General features: G+C 40.6%; 1 protein-coding gene across 1 annotated transcript; it reads right to left on the bottom strand.

Moving 5' to 3' along the window:
* Window positions 1-1,421: 1,421 nt before the first annotated feature.
* LOC145999626 (uncharacterized) lies at window positions 1,422-10,304 on the bottom strand. The gene has a single exon (XM_083136720.1). The coding sequence runs from the start codon at window positions 10,079-10,081 to the stop codon at window positions 8,264-8,266; it is 1,818 nt and encodes a 605-aa protein (XP_082992846.1). The 5' UTR covers window positions 10,082-10,304; the 3' UTR covers window positions 1,422-8,263.
* Between the last annotated feature and the right edge of the window lie 9,369 nt (window positions 10,305-19,673).

The raw sequence follows: 19,673 nt of genomic DNA on the forward strand, positions 1-19,673 counted from the left end.
TTTCAAAATTTCAGACGAACTTAATTGAATCTATTAATCAGATTACTGACGAAAATATTTCTGTAGGCATCTTGTGGCTTGTAGTTCGTTGTTGGTGCCTAGTGTACAGCACGGTTGTTATTGTCCTGTGTATAAAATAAAACTTTGGAATTAGCATGCACTGCAATCTTTATGTACAATGTCCTGCGGAATTCATACATATTTTCAAACACATTTAATGGAAAACAGGGTAAAAATTGACGAACCATATGAACCACTTGTGTATAGTCTGTTTTCGGAATAATGTGATAGGCTACTTCATGTCGAGTGTCACGTCAACGGCACTTCCATAATTACGAACCTAACATTTTGAATCTTTGATCTTGTGTATACTTTAATCATATAAAAGTTTTGATTTTTTTCTTTAGAATGATAGTACTGAAATGTATTAGGCTATAGTTATTAATTATTAATTGCATTACGATAAAAAAAATTATTAAACTCAAAAAAAAAGAAAACACAATTTCACTTAACTGCCATGTTTCAGTTAAGAGGAAAAAGGGTAAAAAAGATCTGTAGTGCAAACAATGAAAAAAGATCAAACGTTTACGAATTGGACAGTAAAAATAATCAGCTGCTGTCATTTCCTAATTGTAGTATAAATCAAATGTTTCGGACGTAACTTTTCCGCTGGCAACATTACAGCAGTAAGAACATCAAGTGTGTATATATATATAGTATAGGCCAAACAACTAGAAGCAAAGAATTTCCAGTTCAGTAGTCAGTAGGACGCTTAAGTTGGATATTCAATGGAGAACGGGCTCTCTACTCATTGCGTAGTTGAGTGTCCCGAAAAAAATCTGAAATAGCTTTCTCAAAATAAATCAAATCCTCTACAGAACCGAAATAAGCTTTCAAACCGCCTCTCGGCACTTTTTTCTTCCCAGCGAAGAAGGGTTATTCAATAATTCATGACTCCCACCGGCACGAAATCCCAACATTCTATAAAAGCTCACGGCGTTCACAGCCTTGGGAAAGGGGATACGACCTGATTGCAATCATTTACTTCACCCAGAGCACGGTCATAATATTTCCAAAGCCTCACTTCGGTTCATTGTTCGTCTACCAAGAACTGCAGAGTTAACAATCTTTGTACCGAATTTCCGTTATTGTGCCGTGATCTAGCGGTTAGCATAACGTGCGACAAAGTTAAGGAACTTGGGATCAAATCCAGGGCATTGTTCTCTGCACTTCCAACAGTTCTTCTGTGTGGATATGGGTGAATTTCTCACAGATCTTTCAATGCATGTGAAATTCTTCGTTTTCTCTTAAGTTTTTCGTCATTGTTTCCTCTGTATTCGTACATCCCTTTCATTACCTGTATTTTCTTAGCTATATATGCTGTTCTTGCAGAAGCAACGTTTTCAGTTTCACTGCGTTTTCAGTTTCACTGAAACTATTGCTACACACTGAAGGGTTTAATATCGGTCAGTAGTGCATTCCATACTGTCGTGACAAATGTAGAAAAATATGAGCCGAGTTTAGTCGAGTGGTAAGAAATGTCAATTTGGTTGTGACGACATAACTGTATTTCGCGACATGGAGTTCTTAAGTAAGAAACTGTATTGCGCAGTATGTATCTAAATCCTTACATGGCATCAGAATGTAGGTCGTGACTTACAGAGGAGAATATTGAATTGAAGAACAAAGAATTGAAATTGTTATTCGTTTTGCTCGAGAGAAAGGCTGACCAGAATTATATATACATTGACAACATTAACATGCTTATCGTATCTGGGAAGGAAAGAGCAAGAAATCATTAAGGAACATACCACTGGCGGTGGTACCGAGACGGCCTTGCACCTCAGAGACTATGGGACTTCTTTACACATATCTATCTGATTACTGATATGTAAGTTATATATTTTGTTTATATTAAGTACAAAGTCAATATATTTGTAGTAATTGAGTCTGTGCCGCATGGTTCCGAGGATAAAATTACATTTTTCGAGGATTCGCGGTGCCGAAAAGGTGTTAAAGACGAAAAAACTTTATTGAAAAGAGCTGTTTGCCTCAATAGCCTCTATCCATTGCGTGAATCTATTTTTCATATTTTATATATTCCGAGACTCCAGACGAGGCAGACGCAACTTGCCCTTCGAGACAAAGACGTGAACGAGATAAAAATCGAGACGAGACCGAGACTTCCATGTATTCTATCATCTCGATACCATCCCCAGGATGAATGATCAAAAAGATTATGCGAAAACATAATGAAACGTCCATGCCTTACTAGGATTCAAACCTAGGACCACCTGATTTCATAGCGTTACGCTACACACCTCGCCAGGTTAACCACTTGATAAAAAGATTAACAAAGTTTGTCATAACTTTACGCACAGACAGGCTTCTCGGGAATGGGCATACAGTTAAAGATGGGATACGAACCACAGTGCAATGTGTCTCCGCCGCTTGAACTCAGGACCATTTGATTAAAGAGCGAGTCCCTACACTATCGAGGAGTCTCCTGGATAAATCACGTATATATTACTGTTAGCAAGTGTGCTAAGAACACATGGAGAAGATTGTTCAGACAGTTCGAAAATGGTTTAAAAGGGCAGAACTGCTCCGTGTCAAACTTTCAACTATGGGAAGTTTCACAATAGGGGCGCCATTATCTAAACAATCAATACACAGGTACGTAACGTGTCTCCTTTTTCATTTCTTCCATTCCACGTACCATGGTCTGCCTGTCGCCTTGCTCCACTTCGCCCCGCCCCTCTTTCCACGCTTCCTTTCTCTTTCGACATATTCCGGATGCCGCGGTGAAGCTCTATATCGACGATTAATTGTAACTAATGAGAGAAACCTTGCGGTGAGCTGTTTTCCTAATTAACGATACAGCCACACTTTCACCAGGACGGTGTGTTAAAAATTAGAACTAAAAGTCGTGTACCTTTAAAAAAATTAAAATATGTAGGAATGTAGGTAGACATGCAATGCCTTACGTGCAACGCCCGGAACACATTTTGAAATACCGTACACATATTTACGTACATTAATGGATAAGTATTCACTATTTCATGCACCTACCACGCTTACGTGTGGGAGCTCTGGGAACCATCCAGCACTGTCGACCTGACCGTACACATACGATAATTTCATGTTCAATACGGATAAAGAGTCATGACAAGAATTAGCAAGGATATGTCAATACTGAACTGCAATGTAAAAGTTCTGATTCTGATATTATGAATATCCATTCTCTCCACTACAAAAATTACATTTCTTTAAAAAAAAAAAAATAGTAGTAGTGCTAAGACTAAGAAACAATTGCCGTACGTGAGCAAGGAAACGGACACTTCGTTATCGCTCCAACTCGTAATCTGCGACAATATCGTAGTCCTGACCAAAGAGCATAGGATGTCGGTGTTCGAAACTCGGGCCTCTGGCTTCATAGTGCATTACGCTGATCACTCCGTCACGGGTGATCGCACCTGTACATTTCAACGATTGGAACTTTATAAAAATCATTACAAAAGGTACCCTGCATCTTTATGTACTGTAAAGCCGCGTTTACACCGAATGTTACCAACAAATGTTATCAACTTTTTGTTACCAACATGGTTAACAACAGATGCTGTCAACAAATGTTGGTAACCAACCAGAACACTAATTTGACTTTATTTTTGTTAATAACTTTTGTTAACATTTTGGCTGCAAGGTGCCGACTGTGAAACAAGTACTCTCGGTGGTAGCATGTGTCATTTTGGCGCAAGACAGAAGCCCAAGAAGATTCTGGGTGAGATCTTCACTGCGGGCAAGAGCTAATTATAGCGGAAGAAACCTGTTGGTTTTTGTCTTTAAATTGTGGATACGTTTGGTCCCAAAGGACAGGTTTCTCGCGGAACAATTCAACCAAATTCAGCACTTGATCCTTTGACCATTCCATCTCACTCAAAAGATTTTCCATGATAAATAAATTACAAAACAAAACACACCTCGCACTCGCTGGCTGGCTGTCACTGGCGTGATGGTGGCGGGAGGGGAAGCTGTGGAAATGTTGCTAACATCGAAAAGGCTCTGGTAACATGTGTTGGTAACAAATGTTGCTAACATTCTTTGATCTTTACCGACTCCTTGTGTTTAACAAAATTTCACTTGCCAACACGGGAAATCTGTTGCTAACATGAGATGTTGATAACAAGCACAAGTGATTTTCGAAATGTTGCCAACATTTGTTGGTAACATGCGTTAGCAACCTCGGTGTAACCGCGGCTTAATGTACAGAATGATCCATACGTCTGACAAAAATTAATAACTGGTAGTGTCAAATAACTTACGGGCCACCCTGTATTTTCAACTCGTAGCTCCATTGAAACCTCGAGAGATCCAACTATACTTTCTATAAGTTTATTAACCTTCGTGGTGGTTAGTGCGACGTGAAACGACTCCATAGGTTCTAGTTTCGAATCATGGATAAGGCATGGACGCTTGTCACATAATAGATGAGCTTTCACCTTCATGTATAACATTCAATTTAATCTATGAATTCAATTCCAACGGCTTTAAGTTGTGCAATGAAAATCTACTAAGCTAATTGCGTGACGTCAGAAGTTAATTGTTATGGAACAACAATAATTAATGCGGCAATTAATGCAAGAATCTCATTATAAATGAGGCCTGCAACGATATGAGAACACCATTCCGACCATATTGTTTTCTGGTTTCAAACTTAGCTCTTGTGAGAAACTTCTTTTTTTTATTTTTACAAATCTTTAAAAATTGATGCAGCACAGTTTCAAGGAACATTAATTCTCAGAGGTAACCCTATAATCCCTTAGTGGATAGAGTATATCTTGTATGTTAGTGTTCGTAGCGCTAAAAAACTTAATAATGTGTTTCTTGTAAGTGTCTCTTCATCAATTTCATCACATCATCACTTATTCTAATCTTCGCGATATCCAGAAGTGGCAGAAAAGCGAAGTAAAATAAAGCAAATTAATCAATCAATGAAGAAGGTTAGATAGGGATATAGGAGCAATCCTTATAAGATCCTGATAAGAACCTTACAAGGGAACTATTCTCATAATGCTTGATACTTTTTTAAAAAGCAACGATAGTTTACAAGCCATACTTGAGTTTAAAAATGAGGAACTTGTGTAATGTACATTGCAATTTCAAGACGTTAATACGCTTGGGCAAATCCGCCAAGTCTTGACCTAAAGCGCGTGCAAAAGTCACCGCCCGTGCTGCCACCTTGCATTAAATATGTATAACCTCCACGACATGAAAAATAAACAACCTCTTAACGAAATCAATACATAAACCCATGTAGTGACTAGTCTGTTGGCAAGTTGCCAGCGCGATACTAGTCACGTCGAAATATTAAGAATTCAAAAGAAAAATCATACGTTTTGTTTTACACATGTATAATCTAGCGGATCACTTTATTTGAATGGGTAAGATGATTATAGTGTTCGGGAGGCCGGGGGTTTAAATCCTGCAGCTGGGAATGAAGATTTTCCGCGTTTATTCCTCCGAATGCTGCACGTGCACATTTTGGAAAGGCCACAGACGCTTTCTCTCACCTTCTTTTCTCGTTTGTCCTCTCTCGTTTCCATTATGCTACAGATTCAACTGAGATATATTAATTAAATCAACTAAGCAAACAAAAACGTACGTGTGTGGGAGGAAGTATCTGCATTACGAGCATAGAGGAGTCCAATTACATAGCTTCTTGGAAAATCTCGAGGTTAATTGAGAAACTGATTATGAAGAAGGCATGACTGAAGGAATACAAAGAAACCACCGACGGGATTCCAACCCAGGACTTCTGATAACGCAGAGCTACGCTAAACAATACAAGAATAAGTTATCACGTATCTTCGGTTCAATTCGGTGTATGTGCACAAATTTCATCGGTTCGCATGCAACGTAAAACTATAGGCCCACAGTAAAACTTAGATTCGGTGTATTAACGAAGATTAAAACCATATTATATCAAACCTTTTAGTAGGCCGTTATCTCACAGGTGCAATATTTATATAAATATTAACAAAAATGCTTCGTTACAGACATAAAATTTTAGAGAAAAATATGTTTTAACATCTTCAGCTTCTAGCCCTTATAACAGACGGGATAGAAGAAAGGTTTTAAATCTTACACAGTGTTTTGAATTTCAATGAAATTATGCAAGGTAACATTAAGATATGCATTTAAGTCATTAAAATTAATGTAATTGTGGTGGATATTCTCCCCTTGAAAGTAAGAAATGGATAGTCTGATATCTTTAAATGAGCATAATCCGAAGTAGTCTTATGAAGGTAGTTGGTTAGATGTAAAACGATGCTTTTCACGATAACTAGCTCCTTCAAAACCACGACTTTAACTATACGATTAATTAACTAATTAACTAACAGACATGATTTCTCGACCCCTGAACATAGAAATCAAGTAGCTTCAATTCAATGGAAACTATACTTATCCCTGAATGAAATGCGCGACCTAACAAATACTAGTCACATGCATCGCCAATACAATGAGTAAATAGATATTCATTAACATTTAATAACTTTCATGTTTTATTTCAGCAGGATATGAAAGGCAAGACCTAACGTTGTTCTTTCTCTCCACACATAGCTAATACAACCAGTGTGTTGTGCGAGACACATTATATACATAAAGGGGGTAATAATTTACAACTTTCATCCCCCTAAAAAAGACCACCCTGCTTAACACGGTGTTACATGTTAGTGCAGAATTCAGAAAAACAAGGTCTCCTGAACTTTATTCATTATGTACACAATTATAAAAATATTTTTATTAAGAATTTCAATTTATTGCAGTTTGATTTCGGAAAATTTGAATATGGTTATCTACTTTACTAATCAGTATCATTAGATGGCCGATAACCCGCTATGCAATTATGTGTAGTTTGTTTCCACAAATGTTAGGTTACATATTCAAAAGGTCTTATTCCTTCCTGAGAAGTCATAAGTTACATAACTTAGAACTGCACAATATGTATTCATACCCACATATTATTAGAATAGTTGAATCCAGAAGACTTAGGTGGGCAGGCCATGTAGCACGAATGGGAGAGGAAAGAAGAGTTTACAGGATTCTTGTTAGGAAACCTGATTGTAAGAGACCAGTAGGAAGGCCAAGACGAAGATTGAGGGATAACGTTGAGATGGACCTATAGGAAATCGGTAAGGATGGAAAGATTGGATTGGTCTTGCCCAGGATAGGGACAGATGGAAGGCGTGTGTTACTGCAGCCAAAAACCTTCGGGTTTCAGAATGCTGGAGAGTTAGTTAGAAATCAGACTACTTTAACGTTAAAATGTACGAATATCAAAATTTACACTTCGAAGTTAACAATTGAATCTGTCTCACAAGAAGAACGTTGCATCCAACAACAACAAAAAATGCCACAGAAAAAGGAAAAAATAAGTTATGATGCTTTCTCTTATCTGTTTTACAACAAACAGGAAGTTCCACGTTGAAGAAAACTCTTCCATTTGTTCATAAAACGTGTCACTGCAATAACAGAAGCCCAAAAGCAAAGCTTCTCCAATTTAATGTTCTTGTAGCGTCTGTCGGCAATAGTGTTGGTTACAACTTTGATGTTCGTGTGACTGATTCATTTCATACGAGGAGTGGTTATCTTTTTGTATTTCTGTGTGGTGTATGTATTCTGTCTTTAATAATAAAGTAGCCGCGTATTTCTGTTGTTGGCGGATCCTTTTTAGAAGGCTGCGAATGTCAATAACTTCTGATTTTCCATTAATAAAAAAGAGAGCGAGAGAACTGGTCAACAAAAAGCGAACTTCCCGCTGGAAAATAGAAATGTCAGCGCCTACCCCCCCCCCCCCCTTCCTATATAGATCTTATAAAAATAATAATAAAAACTCGGGAATGTGACCAAGTAAAAATATCTGTATGGTATTTCCCTTTGCGCTTAATTCAAAACGAAAAAAATACTACTGTACTTTTATAATTATCCGTAAGATTTGCTTCACTAATCATTTCACACACACACACTAATGTACCCAACTTTACATAACTTTCTTGCCTTTGTATAAAATGAAAATATTGTTAGTGGCAATTTGTACTTTTCACTTCATTTTTCCCTACGGACAACACAGTAGAAACATCTACACCTGGCACTATTTCTTCATAAAAATTCCATCCAGGTATTACTAAGAAATGAGTATGTAATACTTTGAAACACATGCTCACTGTTCACATCACTTCAACTTGAGCACCACCGTACACTATCATAAGTGCTGGTCCAGAGCAGACTGCCAAAACCCGCCCCTGTCTCCCCGTATTATAGTCACCGGAGGGAGGGACAGCTTACCACCGGTCCTCGTCATTTTCAGTATGGTCTGCTGAAGCGGCTGCGGGTCGGGGTTCCTGGGCAGAGGGTCCACCGTCACGGGCTCCTCTTCCGTCGTGACGTTCTCCATCAAAAGTCCAAGATCGGATCTTGCGACGTCACATATGGGGGTTGACGGTTGGGAAGAGCCGATGCTTCCAGGTGGGGATCGGTCTATGTAGCAGAAGGGTTTGTCGGTTGGGGATTGTACGGGGGTGGTTGCCTTGCAACCTGCTTGGCTCACTGTGTACACTTCACACCGGCGCGGGGACGTTGGGTTAGAGAGTCCGGTTTCTCTGATTGGGGATAAGTACGGGGAGACGCTGGATTTTCTGTTTTTCTTGTGCGAACGTTTCGGTTCCCCGTTGCTCTGTAGCGCCGGCAGCTGCGACAACGAGCGTCCCAGTTCTTTGAGTTCGGAAAGGCTTCGACGCCGCACGGGGGGTAGTTCGGGAAGCGTGGGGACCCTGGACGGGGCCTCCTTGACTTCAACGTGGATGGTCCCTTCCAGTTCGTGTTCCGGAGAGTCCTCTTGTATTGCTGACGATGTAGGCACGTCGTTGTCCAGGTTCTCGGCGCTCCTCGATTCGAGCTTGTTCATCGGAAGCAGGAGCGTTTCTTGGGAAACCAACGGCTTGATTTGGTTAACGCGCGGTTCTCTCTCGCGGCAAAGGCTTGCGAAACGACGCACGAAGCGAGGTTTCCTCGTGCACCCTCGAGGCTCGGGTTCTGTTTTCGGAGGTAGCCAATTCGAGATGTCAGTGTGAGGAGGCACAGTCTGAGGGGGCGGTGGGGGTGGAGGCACGGGGGTCGACGGGGCCGTTTCCGACTGCGGCGTCGGGTGCTGTTGCTGCAAGGTTATCCCCGACCGGGCACCGCCAGAGAGCCTGTAGCTGCGTATGTACTCGTACGTGGTGATGCCCAGCATCGAGATGTACACGTGAAACACGCACAGGTGGAGGAGGAGAGCTGCGGTTAGGGCAGCGAGGACTCCGAACACGCCGACGATCACCAGGAAAACAGTGTCTCCGACGTTGAGCAAGAAAAGAGTGAAGGTAGGAACATCGTCGCCAAAGGCTTCGGTAGCATTAGTCTCGGCAAGGGAGAGATCTTCCCACGGTGCAAGCCACGTTCTGTCCGCATGGTACAGCACCAGCTCGGCGATGGAGAGTCCCAGGATGGCGAGAGACGCACCTATGGCGGACACGACGCACACGAGGAACGCATGATAGTTGCGTGCACCCACGCAATGGTTCAGCCACTTGCAGTGGTGGTCGAAACGGTCGACGCATTTGTTGCACACGCTGCAGTGCTTCGTCCTAGGGGTGGCGATGCAGATGTTGCAAAGATGACAGCGTCCGTTCTCGATCACGTGCGCGTGCTTCGAGCGGTCGAACTCCGGCACGGGTCTCCGCGTCTTCAGGACCCTGAGTTCGGGGTCCGCCGGGTCCAGGAGGAGGGCGGCGAGATGAGACGAGTAGTGGACGAGGAACAGGGGTGCCAGGACGCTCAGCAGAGGCATACGCAGCGCCGAACCGAGAGCAGGAACCAAGACGAGGAAAGTCACCACCGTGAAGCTGAAGAGGACGAACCACCCGATCACCTGCTGCGGGTGCAGCGGAAACTGGAGACCGTGCACTCTTCGCCACTTCCGGTACTCGGGTGCAGCCAAGTTGTTCTGAAAAGAGCAGCACTTGCGGGTAGCATCGTCAGTCATCACGTCCGCGAGCCATAACTGCCGGTCTCCAACGGTCCGCACTGAACCCGCCCACAACGTCACACATCAACACATCCTGCTTGACAACCAGAGCGGATCGCCCGAACGAAAGCGAGGATATTCTCTTCTTGCGACGCACGAGAGTGACATCCACATGCATGGCTGCGACCGAACCAGGTCACTGGGGCGATCCCGATGCCTCCCCGCTGCAACTAGCCATGTTCCGCCTGGGTTTACCAACACTGGAATGCCAGGGTATCGATTGGAATGCGACCAATAGCCCGGCGCACGAGTCTCCTCGGCGGAACTCGACAAAATTCGACGGAGTTCGGGGAAAACATGCAAAAGAATCGCGGTCCACGCACACGCACCGCTTTCGAGAAGTGACGCACGGTCGTATCGCACAATCATCGTGTCAAAATCTACTTTATCTTAGGACTCTACGCAGTATCTTCCCCAAATATATACTCATATCCTACATGCACGCCACCAGCCTTACTCTTCTGTACTGCAAGTAAGAGAGCACGCAGGAAATATGGAGAACAACGAAGAAGTCCAACCACAATAGCAGAAGCAAGGGTTCGATTCTCGTGAAGAGTTCAGAGGCTCTGGAGTTCACCCAGCTTTTCTTTAACCGGCGCCTGTAGCATGGAGCTTGTCATATTCCCTCCATTATAGCAGAGATGTGGGCAGATTTACATCCACATGCATTGTGAACTAATGGCACATTCCTTTGTACAGTCACCGGCAATAAATAAGGGGCAGCTAGATCCTGTCATACTCGCTTCCCCGCAAGCCGTTGTGTGTGTTGCTTAACTCTACACTTGTGGTAGAAGTTGCCACTGGAAATTTGCTATTAAAATCCACTTATCGCCTTGACTACTTTTGATTCGATATGTCGAATACATCGATATCATCACATTTGGGAGAGCCGCCAGCTAAACTAAAGTCCACTGAGGATAATCGAGACTAGATCTACACTATGTGCCTCCACAGGATATCGAACCCGGGACTCCTTGATTACACAAGGTGACAACGTTACCGGGGAAGCCCCAAACTCGCAAATGTGTGGACAGGGTGTCTACCAAAATAACAAATCCAAAATTCTTGAATTTTCTTAACCGCCCCCTACTTAGGTACAGTTGGAAATGAAGAAAATAGATATTGTTATTCAATGAAAAACCGCTACCCCAAGGCCGGTAAAGATGAAAACTGAAGTTGTACTTTAACAAGAGATATAGACTTGCTTTAATTATTAATGGATGTAAAAATTAATCCATCAGACGTCATCCTACACATACAAGAATGTAATTCTTAAGACACACACCTTAACGATGTTACTAGCCTCGCCCCCCCCCCCCCCCCCCCCGCCCCACACACACTTTACCTCCGCACTCGAGGTTCGATGCACTTCGTACTCGGCTCAGATTTGTCTAGGGGTATCTTTCTTTGTACGACATTGCACGTGGGTTGCTACAAGTCAACATAATTATATAATTAACTACAAGAGACAACGGATAACCTTTGCGAAACCTTTATGATCAGGGGGATAAATTACCTTGTCCAGCATCTGTGAAATTAAAAACGGAAATTTTGGATATTTTCTATAGTTTAATTAACGTAAAATTTTGAAGTATATACAAGTCGTTCGTATCCGAACGTTCATTTCTCTAATTATCGGGCCAAAACTCTAATTTTGAAGTTGGAATCTCTATTGTTTGTACCTGGATGCTTTACATTTCATGAATTACATCGGGAGTACGCTTGTCACAAGGTAGACTCACGTTACTCCAAGAAACGTCTTAACAGGCGCGAGGTCGAACGACGTGTACATTTCTCAACCTCCACGGTGACAAGGCACTAGGCTGCCCGGCGCACCGTAATTACTTCAAAATAACATCCAGTACAAACTACCTTTTTACCTGTAAATTGGACACCAAGGCACTAGCTTGCCCGGCAATCCAATCTCTTACAGCATCCGTTTCGGGAGACCTGTCCTCCGGTCCTAGTTGACCGAAGCAAAAACAGCCTCTCCCTTCCAAGTCTCAGTTCCAACAGTCGACCTCCCCCACTCTCATCTCGTAGTTTATATACGTTTTGTTGGCGTCTGTTGCCAACGGCCATTCTTTCAAAATTTTTAATCTTTAACAGCTAAACTGCCCGCCTTTCTTTTGAACGTTCGAAGCACGAAGAAAGAACAGAGAGCTACATGGTATTTATACATGGGATAATACGAACCTAAAAATGCATAATAAATTGATTTACACTAATCACACATATATATGTTTATACTCTTGATTACCCAATTAATTAACATATTAACAAATATTTCAATAAGGAAAAAAACACTGTTGCCCTGACACGGGGGCAGGGTAACAACCACAACTTAATACAATTTTAAATTTCCAAATATTCAATTTTATCAAATCCCACTTCAGGGATATAACAATGTAAATTCACTATACTGTAAAAAAAAAAAATAGCCAAAATTCTTGGCCACAAGCATAATTTCTTGACATTCTTGACCGACCTCTTGATTTCTTGACACTTTCTTAACATTCTTGACGGGTAGGCACCCTGGTGGAGAATTCCAAACCTTTGCAGACAAACCTGAGGAACACAATTACCAGATAAGTACCGAAAAGATTTCTTAAAATCAGAACATAATCACACGCCTTCAAGGTCATTAACGCTCAGGAAGTTACGGTGCCATGGAAGATTTAATAGGCGAGCAATAGAAATAAACTTTTAAGTGCAGCGAAAGACGAAAGTGCAGTGAAATCTATGCCTTTCCACTAGACGCATGAATGGAAATTTATGGCTCGATATGAACATCTCATTTCCCGGACATTAATAGCGACATTTCCACATGAAAACGGCACCTAATTCGATAAGTCATATCCAGCCAATGCCCTTCTCTAATTGAAGTTTCGACACATCCTATCCTCGAACAGCGTCAAGCATGGTTTCAATTTTTTTATGAGCTCGTTTGGCAACTGGGGCAAGCAGTGGGGAAAACAGACGAGACTGACAGGAAAAGTTTCACTCTAAGGTAGTAAAGGGTTTAATCGAGATGGAGTGAGGAAATCACTTAAAAGAGGCCGGATGCTTAAGGTATGAAATACTCTTGTAAAGTACAAGCATTCGAAACGATAATGTCACTAATTTTACACAATCTGCCTCAACGTAATGACGGAAATGTCACGACAATGCAGGGAAAGTGAAAACTGAGGAATTTAAATTGAAAAATAATCACCAGAGCTAGCATTGATATGTAAATACATACTTTTAGTTTGACGAATTACCACTGAAACTTTGTAATGACTTTACGAATAGTAACGTTTGTAGTGATTAAAGACACATTTTATTGTCAAAATTTTTCCATGCTTCTACATTTAATACATTCTTTTACATAAAGAAAACATACTTAATTTTACATATTTCAACGTTGACAACACTTGCGGTGGACAAGCCCCCTCGTACTTCCTTACTCCGTTGAATAAAAATCTGTATAAAATCGGTTTCGCGATGTGAATTGATAATGATAATGGTTTATAAAAACGGTTGCAAAGAACTTCAAAACAAGACCAATATTGTATTTCTAGGACTACTCAATGCTAATGTTCTTTCGACAAATTTCATAAATTTGAAAATTAAGAGTTGTGTTTAAAACCTTTCTGCCTGCACCCTACTAAAATTTATTCACGATAGGACAGCCCGTTCTTTATATTTATTGAATGTCCAAGAGTACGATCATTTGCAAAACTGAAAAATCCGCCCCTTTTTTTGTACTCACGAAGATAAAAAATTGAAGGCACACTCGGAAAAAAATTGCATAGATTACCGCAGAATTGAATAAGCTAAATTTTGATGTAAGTCGTATCTACTGGTTAATTTTTATTGGAATAATGTTTAATCCGACAGATGGGGTGGTGATTGTCCCTAAACTTTTAAATCTAACACTATATCATCAATTTGGAAAATAGTAAATAGTGAGCACTAGGGATAGGATTTTCATGACTTAGCATATTTTTTTGGTAAGGGTTGTGTGTTCCCTAAACATATAGAAATTCACATTATGAAGAAACTAATTAAATTAAGGTGCTTTATAAGGGATATTTTGGCATATTTGGCCATTTCTGCCTGATAAGAGCATATTTTGATGGATCTTCGATCATATTCAGCATATTTTCGTTTTTCAAGAAATATACAGTCATTTTCGAAGTGGATACGTTCTTTCTCCCATGCTCTCTTGTTTACTTGTTTTTTGTTGTTTTCTTTTGGACTGCAGCAAAATCATTTTTATTTGAAAATTTACAGAAATTATGCATTGTGCATTGCAACTCAGGCCCCATAAAGTGAACTAAAAATAGTGAATATGAAAATATTTCAGCATATGTTACATATTGATGTTTGAAACAGTCCAGTTATAAGGGCATATTTTTCTAATTATAGTGCATATTTTGTACAATTTTAGGTCATAAGAGCATATTTTATTTTGGTGATTTTTAGGTCTTTAAAATCCTAGCCCTAGTGATCACCCACCTTGATGCTTAAAATTAAGGGATCGCCCTTCCAAGCCTGATACCTTTTTTTTTAAAAAAAATAAGAAGAACCATTTATTAGATAAGGTCGTTAAATATGTTCCAACTTTATATTTTTATATTCAACCAATTGATACAAAGAAAACCTGATCCAATGAGTGTTTTACCTCATTTGATTCATTGATTAAGTTATTTTACGTCGCTTTTCTTCCACTTTTGGCTAATTGCGACAATGAGGATGAAGGATGATATGATGAAGGGACACTTACAAAGAACACCATCAGGCAGGATTCGAACACGGGACCCCTGGCGTCGTAGCGCGCTGTGCTAACCACTAGCCACGGAAGTCGGCTCTACCACTTTTGAAGAAATACACTTTTATGTGAGAGATCACACATTATATACTTCGTAACTAATGTTATTCTATAACTTTCCAAGATTTCTGTTGATTGGCTTACATTATAACTAGATTGAGGATAGAACTCCTAGACACTAAAAATTCTCAAAACAAGCAAGCAAAATAGGCACTGATTGTTCATCAATTTCCTGTATCAGGTACTCAAAAAAGCAGTTGGGAACAAGATACAAAAAAAAAACTGATTGATTCTTTTTAAAAATCGACTCAAATGGATTTTAATCTCCAACACCCTACACTTTCTGGATGGGCAACAAAGCAACAAAAAAGGCATTTTATGAAGCACAGTGGGTTCTCGTCCCGAACTAGCCCTCTACAGCCAGCAACACATCCTTTCCACACAGCCATTTATTTTCCGTCCGTAGTTTTGGAATCACACACTAAGAAAATATATTTACTGACTGGCAAAGCATGTGGGCCAATACTGGCACACAATGCGGTAAGGCCTACTATTCTATACAAGAAAGAATTCCAAAGGAATGTTGGTTTAAACAGATTCAACTCTCCCGGAGTTCCCTCACAACTATAATACGCTGCAGGTTAAATCACATTATCGCCGCAGCTACAAGAAGAATTTAGTGACTTCACCAATTTGTTTGTGCAATGAATATGCTGCAACTCCGAACCACATTATATTTGAATGCAAACTTTATGAAACTTCCAGAGAACCATTTTTACAGGAATTGTCCAGGAGTGGACATCAAGCGCCACTGACACTGCCTTGTTTACTGACTTCACCTTCATCCTGTAATCTATATTCTTACAAAATATCTTAATAAGTCGCATATAATTCTGTAAAAGTGTAATGAAATTTGGTAACTAATTATTATGAAAGGAATAATTGTGAGTAAATATTATGTGCATACATGTTTACTGACATTTCGCCTAACCATGAGGAATCTGTCTCTTAATGTTCAAATGTGACAGCAATTCCTTCCAGGCGGAGAATATGTTCAGTGTTTTAAATTTCTCTCTTTTCAATTTGAGGATGAAGAATTGTAAATGTTCCCCAACATTCTTAATTCTTCGTATGATTTGTGTTTGATCGTGTTTTTGTTAGTGGTCATAGCTTCTAACTTCATGGGAGAAGGAAGAAAACATGTCATTTAGTAGGAGGATGTCTCAAAGTTAGCTACTTTCTGTTGTCTATATTGCTAAATTTCCGAATTCAGGACTTTGAATGTTTTCTGGGCGGACATACCGTGCGTTCATTTCGATCTTCAGCCGAGAGATCGCGAGAAGCGTGGCGGGCGGCGCTGACGGAGATGCCGACATTTGCGGCATATAATGCCCGCTTATTTTTATGGACGTATGCAGACATTTATATAAATATTGCAAAACAAGCACTAACCTGTGTTATAAGAGTACGGTTTTAATTTTAGTAGCTTAGTGGCTGTATGTGCTAATGATTTTGACACGCCCATCTCCTGTGAAACACGGCGTAGAGGTTTGTTTGGAGAACGTTCTAACGCTGCACCAATTTCATCGAGTTTTGCTTCGGTTAGAATCCGTCGTTTTTGCTTAGGTGTTTTAAAATTTAACAATCCAGTTTCTCGTAATTTAAGGACAAGAGGTCTAACCGTATCTCTATGTGCAGGTGAAACGCCTGGGAATTTCTGTACAAATTGCCTACACACGTCTCGACACGAGTCTGTTTTCACGTAAAGCGTCATACATAAAAATTCTTTGTTCTAACGTGAACCTTGCGGCTGGCATTCCAATCGTCTCACTGACACAACACACATACACACTGCAATAACACAAACAAGTAACGGCAAGTAACCAAGAATAACACTCTTGCGCACAATACGAAATTAACACGCTCTTGTTTACATCTGCTCGCCACTATATTCACAGCTCTGTCTTCATCTAGTCGCGAAGGAACAAAAAACTCGACCTCTGAGATTTCGGATTGCAAGGAAGCTCACGAAAACCATTGACTTTTAACGGTTTTGTCTGCAGCGTAATCTTGATACAGTGTTGCACATTCGAAACCTCCAAACGATCCCCACCGACACAAAACTCTTTCAAGGATATAAACTTAAGCTGGACGTTACTGGTCAAAACTATGATCAAAATGTTTTATTATCTGTGGCTCTTAACATCGTTTCTAAAGCGTACTTATTTGTGTATATAAGGGCAGAACTTGGATGAATTACAGAAGAACTTTTGCGTGTTATAACACAGGTTAGTGCTAGTTTTGCAATATTTATATAAATGTCTGCATATGTCCATAAAAATAAGCGGGCATTACAGGCCGCAAATGTCGGCATCTCAGTTAGCGCCGCCCGCCACGCTTCTCCCGATCTCTCGGCTGAAGATCGAAATGAACGCACGGTATAAGAAGTTGCGAAGTGCACCTCTTTTCGCTGCTTCTTAATCAATTCCCAGAGCTAATTTCTATGCGATCAGATCGATCGTTGCTTGTCCTTGCGTGTTAGGTGATTTTGCGTGCGTGACTAATCCCTCATCCTTCAATGTCGTTTCTTGTGATTAATTTTTCTGAGATTTCATCAGTCGTATGCAAAGTAGCTTTGTTCACCTCAGTGTCATTTTTTGGATACTAATCTACCCATGTCGGTTTTTTATGTCGCCTGTTTACTTCTCTGGTAGTCGCGGCGATGTGGATGCATGGTGATTAGACAGGGTAGGGTGTCTACCAGTCAAGAGGTCCCATCTCGCCTTCTCCCCTCACTTCTCCCACCAGATCCCTTCCTCTTCTCTCTCTCTCTCTCTCTGAGAGAGAGAAAGAAAGGAACTCCCCCCTGTGGTTGCTTTCTCTCTTCCCCTTCAGAGAGAGAGGCCTCCCCGATGGGGGTAAAGGCGGCTGAGGGGAGGAGCCCGGAAGGGGAACAAGGGGGCCTCCTTTCGCGGAGGAGAAAGAAGAGAGGTTCAAGAGGAAGAGAGAAGTAAAACTGTCCCGGGTTCGAATCCAGAGAAGAGAAGAGGAAGGGATATCTCTGTCTCTCTGCACCCTCTCTTTCCCTCACTTGTTCCCCTTCATCGAACGGAGAGAAAGGTGACGAAAGAGGAGAGAAGAAGGAAGAAAGAGAGAATGTACTTTCTCTTACAGGGAAGCTCCCTTCCTCTCTCTCTCTCTCTCTCTCTCTCTCTCTGTGTGTGTGTGTTTAGACACCCCTGGCACTCCCTAGGAAAGGGAATTCTTTCCTTCTTTCTTTCATCGAAAGAGAAGGGGAATGGGAGAGGAAAGAAGACATAACTTTATCTCTCTCTAGTAATCAACAAACAGGCCAAGAAATCAATGAAAAGTCAAGAATTTTGGCTGTCACATTGATTGATTGAGTGATTTAGTTTATTTTATTCGACTTTCAGCCGATAATGGATGAGATGCATGAGGGAACAATTTCTGCCGATAATGGATGAGATGCATGAAGGGACAATCACAAACATATAGGACGACAACAGGAGCACCACAGAAGATTATACTGGCTGTGAGTCCAGACGCCAGAGCCTCGTTAGTCTACCAAATACAGTCCGTTGTGTACTACATGGAAAGCAAGATTACTTATCATCCATTAATGCATAGGAGAAGTCAAATTCTCTTGTTAAAGTACAGCTTCAGATTTCCTATTAACCGGCCTTTTAGTATAAAAATATTTATTTTCTTAATTGCTACTAATCAACTTTACCTAAGTAGGGGTAGAATAAATAAAAGCTAGGAATAATGAAAGAAAAGCTAAGAATGTTGGATTTGTTATTTTAGTAGACACCGTTAGATGGAATTGGCGAAAGGACTCGAACCTAGACCGTCAGGGGCGACGTGCTCGTCCACCGAGGCGACGAGAAACTATTCTAGTTGATATAGGGTAAAGGAGGGGAAGTTCGCCACCAAAATGCTTTTCATTTTTTACCTTCTAAACGAATTGGGGGAGGACAATAGAAATACAATAGAAAAAGTAGTCATTGTGGATTATGAGAAATATAACATAAATACTGTGTTACTTATACTTATGACGTAATATTAAAAATACTAAAATGAGAAAAAGTGGCGAAATTGCCGCCACATGCTGGGAAATTCGCCATATAACTTATTTTTCATTTTATCGTCAGTTTAAGTGTATGAAATACCAAGTTGTTGCCAATAAGTCAGACAACAAAGTGTAAAAGACCTACAAATGGCAATGCAAAACTGCATAAAAAGATACAATACAGACATGTTTAAGGAACATAGGCCTAAATGTTCATATGCATTGTGAACAAGTTATGTGTGAAAGATCGCCTGTAAGAAGGGAAATTCGACACATTTTCTGTTACTCTGGCGAATTTACCAGCAAATGCATAGTCGAAAGAAAACAACTTATGTTTACTTGTACATGCACGCTTTCCAAAGCAAATCTTTTCACGACATTCTTAAGGTTGGAGGTTAGGATATCAATAATTAAATGGAAGAAAAATAATTCTTATCTGACACGAAATGACAATTTCCAACGTAGTATTGAAATTCGGCAACTTTCTTTGTCTTCTTGTGTAGACGCAACTGCACATTCCAAACTGTACTGCTTGCTTGCTAGTTCGCTCACCACACTGTAGTTTTCAGTGGAAACAAGGCACATGTTACTTGATTTTTTACAGGCATCAGTAAGTGTTTCCAACCTATAGTTTCTATCTACGA

The sequence above is a fragment of the Lepisma saccharinum genome, chromosome 15 (assembly GCF_977018435.1).
Source record: "Lepisma saccharinum chromosome 15, izLepSacc3.1, whole genome shotgun sequence".
Classification (NCBI taxonomy): Eukaryota; Metazoa; Arthropoda; class Insecta; order Zygentoma; family Lepismatidae; genus Lepisma; species Lepisma saccharinum.

What these genes read in the sequence shown, in the direction of transcription:
- LOC145999626 (XM_083136720.1), bottom strand. Translation starts at nt 10,081, where the DNA reads ATGACTGACGATGCTACCCGCAAGTGCTGCTCTTTTCAGAACAACTTG.